Raw genomic sequence first — 2,879 nt, forward strand, 5'->3', positions numbered from 1 at the left:
TGATATCTCAGAGTAGTTTTGATTTGCATTTCTCTGATGATTAAGGATGGTGAGCATTTTTTCATATATCTGTAGGCTTGTACAGCTTTTTCTTGTGAGTTTGTGCTCTGTATTATAAATAAGTGCTTCTAAATTTCAGGTTTACCTTTTCAAATAACTGTTAAGATTTACATTAGGAAATGAAATTAAACCTGTTTTAAGCCACATTAAAATAGAGTTTCCTGTGGATTTTTTTTGGTTTTTTTTTTTTTTTACTTTTCCTACAAACTGAGAATTTAAACAACTCATTTTTCTCTTTTAATCTCCCAATTCTTTATTTGAAAATTCTGTTAAGCATTGTAATTTCCCAGCAGATTCGCATTTGGACCCATTTCAATGCACTTTATTCGGGAAAACTTCAGATACTGAATAAGCTAAAGAATATAGACTCAGAACCAGTTCACAGAACACTCAATAACCAGCTTTTAGACACTTGTTTGAGAAGTGATTCCATGTCCCCGTTTCTTCTTCAGGCTTCAGGGATGACTTCTTAGGAGGCAGGGGAGGAAGTCGCCCAAGTGACCGGCGAACAGGCCCTCCAATGGGCAGTCGTTTCAGAGATGGCCCTCCCCTTCGTGGATCCAACATGGATTTCCGAGAACCAACAGAAGGTATGGCAGTCTGTTGTGAAGGAAGGGTGCATTGACTGCCCCTCACATAAACTTGTTTCACACATAGCGGGAGCCATAGATTACCTCCTTTATCTTAAACAGGAAATATGTCTTTATTGAAGTATTTGCTGACAGATTAATAGTTTTTTCAGGCTGTAATTTTTGAAATGAACATCAGTGGGTTATTTTGCCTGAATGTGAAGTAGGATCCATTCTTTTATAAACTATTTTTTTTTTCTCCCCCAGAGGAAAGAGCTCAGAGACCACGACTCCAGCTTAAACCTCGAACAGTTGCAACGCCCCTCAATCAAGTAGCCAATCCCAACTCTGCCATCTTCGGGGGAGCCAGGCCCAGAGAGGAAGTCGTTCACAAGGAGCAAGAATGAGCCTGCAGCTGGGAGGGAATGGGGTGTGGGGGGTTAGAGCAAGACCTCAGCCTGGCGATTCCCCCAAGGCGGCAGTCCTGCAGTTACCATTCCTGCGCCTGACATTGTCCTCCTTTCTTACAACGGAAACACAGAGCTTGTGAATGCATGTCAGCTGTTAACAAGTGGTTTTTAGTACATTCTTGGCTTTGCTGTATCTAGTGCCTGTTTGTACTTTTTTTTTCCTACCACTTTCCCATTTTCCTTCTGTCCTTTTTCCTTCTTGCTCCTCATTTTCCTTACAGCACAGGAGGTTCTCTGGAGGATCGAAGCCAGCCACCGCGTGGGAGCTGTTGGGGTTAAGGTGCTGCTTCATTTTTCTCCTTTGCTTTCTCTTTTTTACTTTAGACACACTGGCCAAACCATAGGCATCTCCTTTAATTTTTCTCAGTCCTCCTTTTCTGACCTGCATGTTGAGTTCTGTATTGCTGTGGCTTCCAAAGGGATATGGAGTGGGGACAGAGAAGTCACTGACAAATTGAACTGCATTTTGTTTTTATTCTGCTATGATTGACATATAGTATTTGAGGCACCTTGTTTTCAAATAATGATAAAAATATCTGTTGATCTTTGCAGATTCCTTCCCATTTCTATTTATGGGTAGTCCTGTTTCTGTTACCCCATCCCTAAACAGACTATTCAGGAAAATAAGCTCACATTTCAAACAGTGGGACCTGAAAGGGTCATTATGGGCTATTAGTGAGGAGTCCACAGAGAAGATAAAACTGAATGCTTTTATTTGCTTGTGCATTTTTGTTACTGCTCTTTTGAGATCCTGTCCAAACTGCCTCACTCCTTTTCATGGGGTGTTAAGATGTTCCTCTTTGGCTGGGTGCAGCAAACTGCCAGCTTGTTTTTTCTTCGGCTGGGCTGAGGCGCTTTGGGGATTGAAGGGGGTGGTGCTTCCACTATGCTAGGCAAACTTTACAGCACTGACATTGCTTTTCTCCAAATCTCTGTTTGTGTATTTTGTGTTTGTTTCCTAGTATAGGTAACATGAGATAATGTGCTTCCCACTGCCCCTTATATTCATAGTGAAAATGGGCCTAGAATTTGGCACTTTATTTCACTTAATGAATTGAAAATTTTACTATGCAGAGCAGTCAAGAACCTTAAATTAACTATAGATGACAATAAATGTCTAGGTTTGCTGCCTCATCCTTCAGACAAAGTTTTACTGTTCCTATGTAGAGTGTCTAGCACTTACTTGGATATAGGTTAGGCTTTTACGCTTGTACACCTGTGTGTGAACAAAGGAAAACAATTTTTAGTATCAGTATGTCCCATTGGGAGCAGTTCAGGGGCAGCTAGCCACTAGAGCCCCAGGGGGAAATGCCCTCCTAACGTGACGACTGCAAGGCCCAGGGTGGCCTGGCTTGCACAGCATAGTATGCTTAGGTAATAGTTGGTCACTAGCTGTCATCCTTGGCTTCTCTTACTGTATCTTTGTTACAAGGTCTCAGCAATCTACAGAACTCTTAAACTTTTCCTTCCTTCTCCCTGTCAGCTTCTCTGCTTCTGAGATAAGAACCATTTGTGTAACACCAATACTTAACTTAAGAAAGACATGCATTATGTGGTTGTAATCAAACCTGATGCTTTCAGATGACCTACTCACATCTTCAATGTGGAAAAGATAAAGAACAAAACAAATTCATCTAAACTTCTGGGCAATCCAGTTGACTTTTAAATGTAAGAATGGAATTCCAAACACTTAACACATTCAGCTATATGACAGAAAGTAAATCTATGGATATGGTATTTTGTGAATGATCTTTTAAATAAAAGAAAACCTTACGTAATA

The 2,879-nt window shown here is 40.7% G+C and overlaps 1 protein-coding gene across 2 annotated transcripts in view; it reads left to right on the forward strand.

The window, feature by feature from the left end:
* The window catches only part of EIF4H (eukaryotic translation initiation factor 4H), a 30,248-nt gene extending 27,369 nt beyond the window's left edge, over nucleotides 1–2,879 (forward strand). For both annotated transcript variants that reach the window (XM_003794202.3, XM_003794201.3), the window contains 2 exons: nucleotides 513–650; nucleotides 897–2,879. In XM_003794202.3, the coding sequence (XP_003794250.1) occupies nucleotides 513–650; nucleotides 897–1,036 (278 nt within the window). In that variant the 3' untranslated portion in view covers nucleotides 1,037–2,879. The remainder of the gene's footprint in view (nucleotides 1–512; nucleotides 651–896) is intronic.

The sequence above is a fragment of the Otolemur garnettii genome, unplaced genomic scaffold (assembly GCF_000181295.1).
Source record: "Otolemur garnettii isolate 467f Iridium unplaced genomic scaffold, OtoGar3 scaffold00077, whole genome shotgun sequence".
Lineage (NCBI taxonomy): Eukaryota > Metazoa > Chordata > Mammalia > Primates > Galagidae > Otolemur > Otolemur garnettii.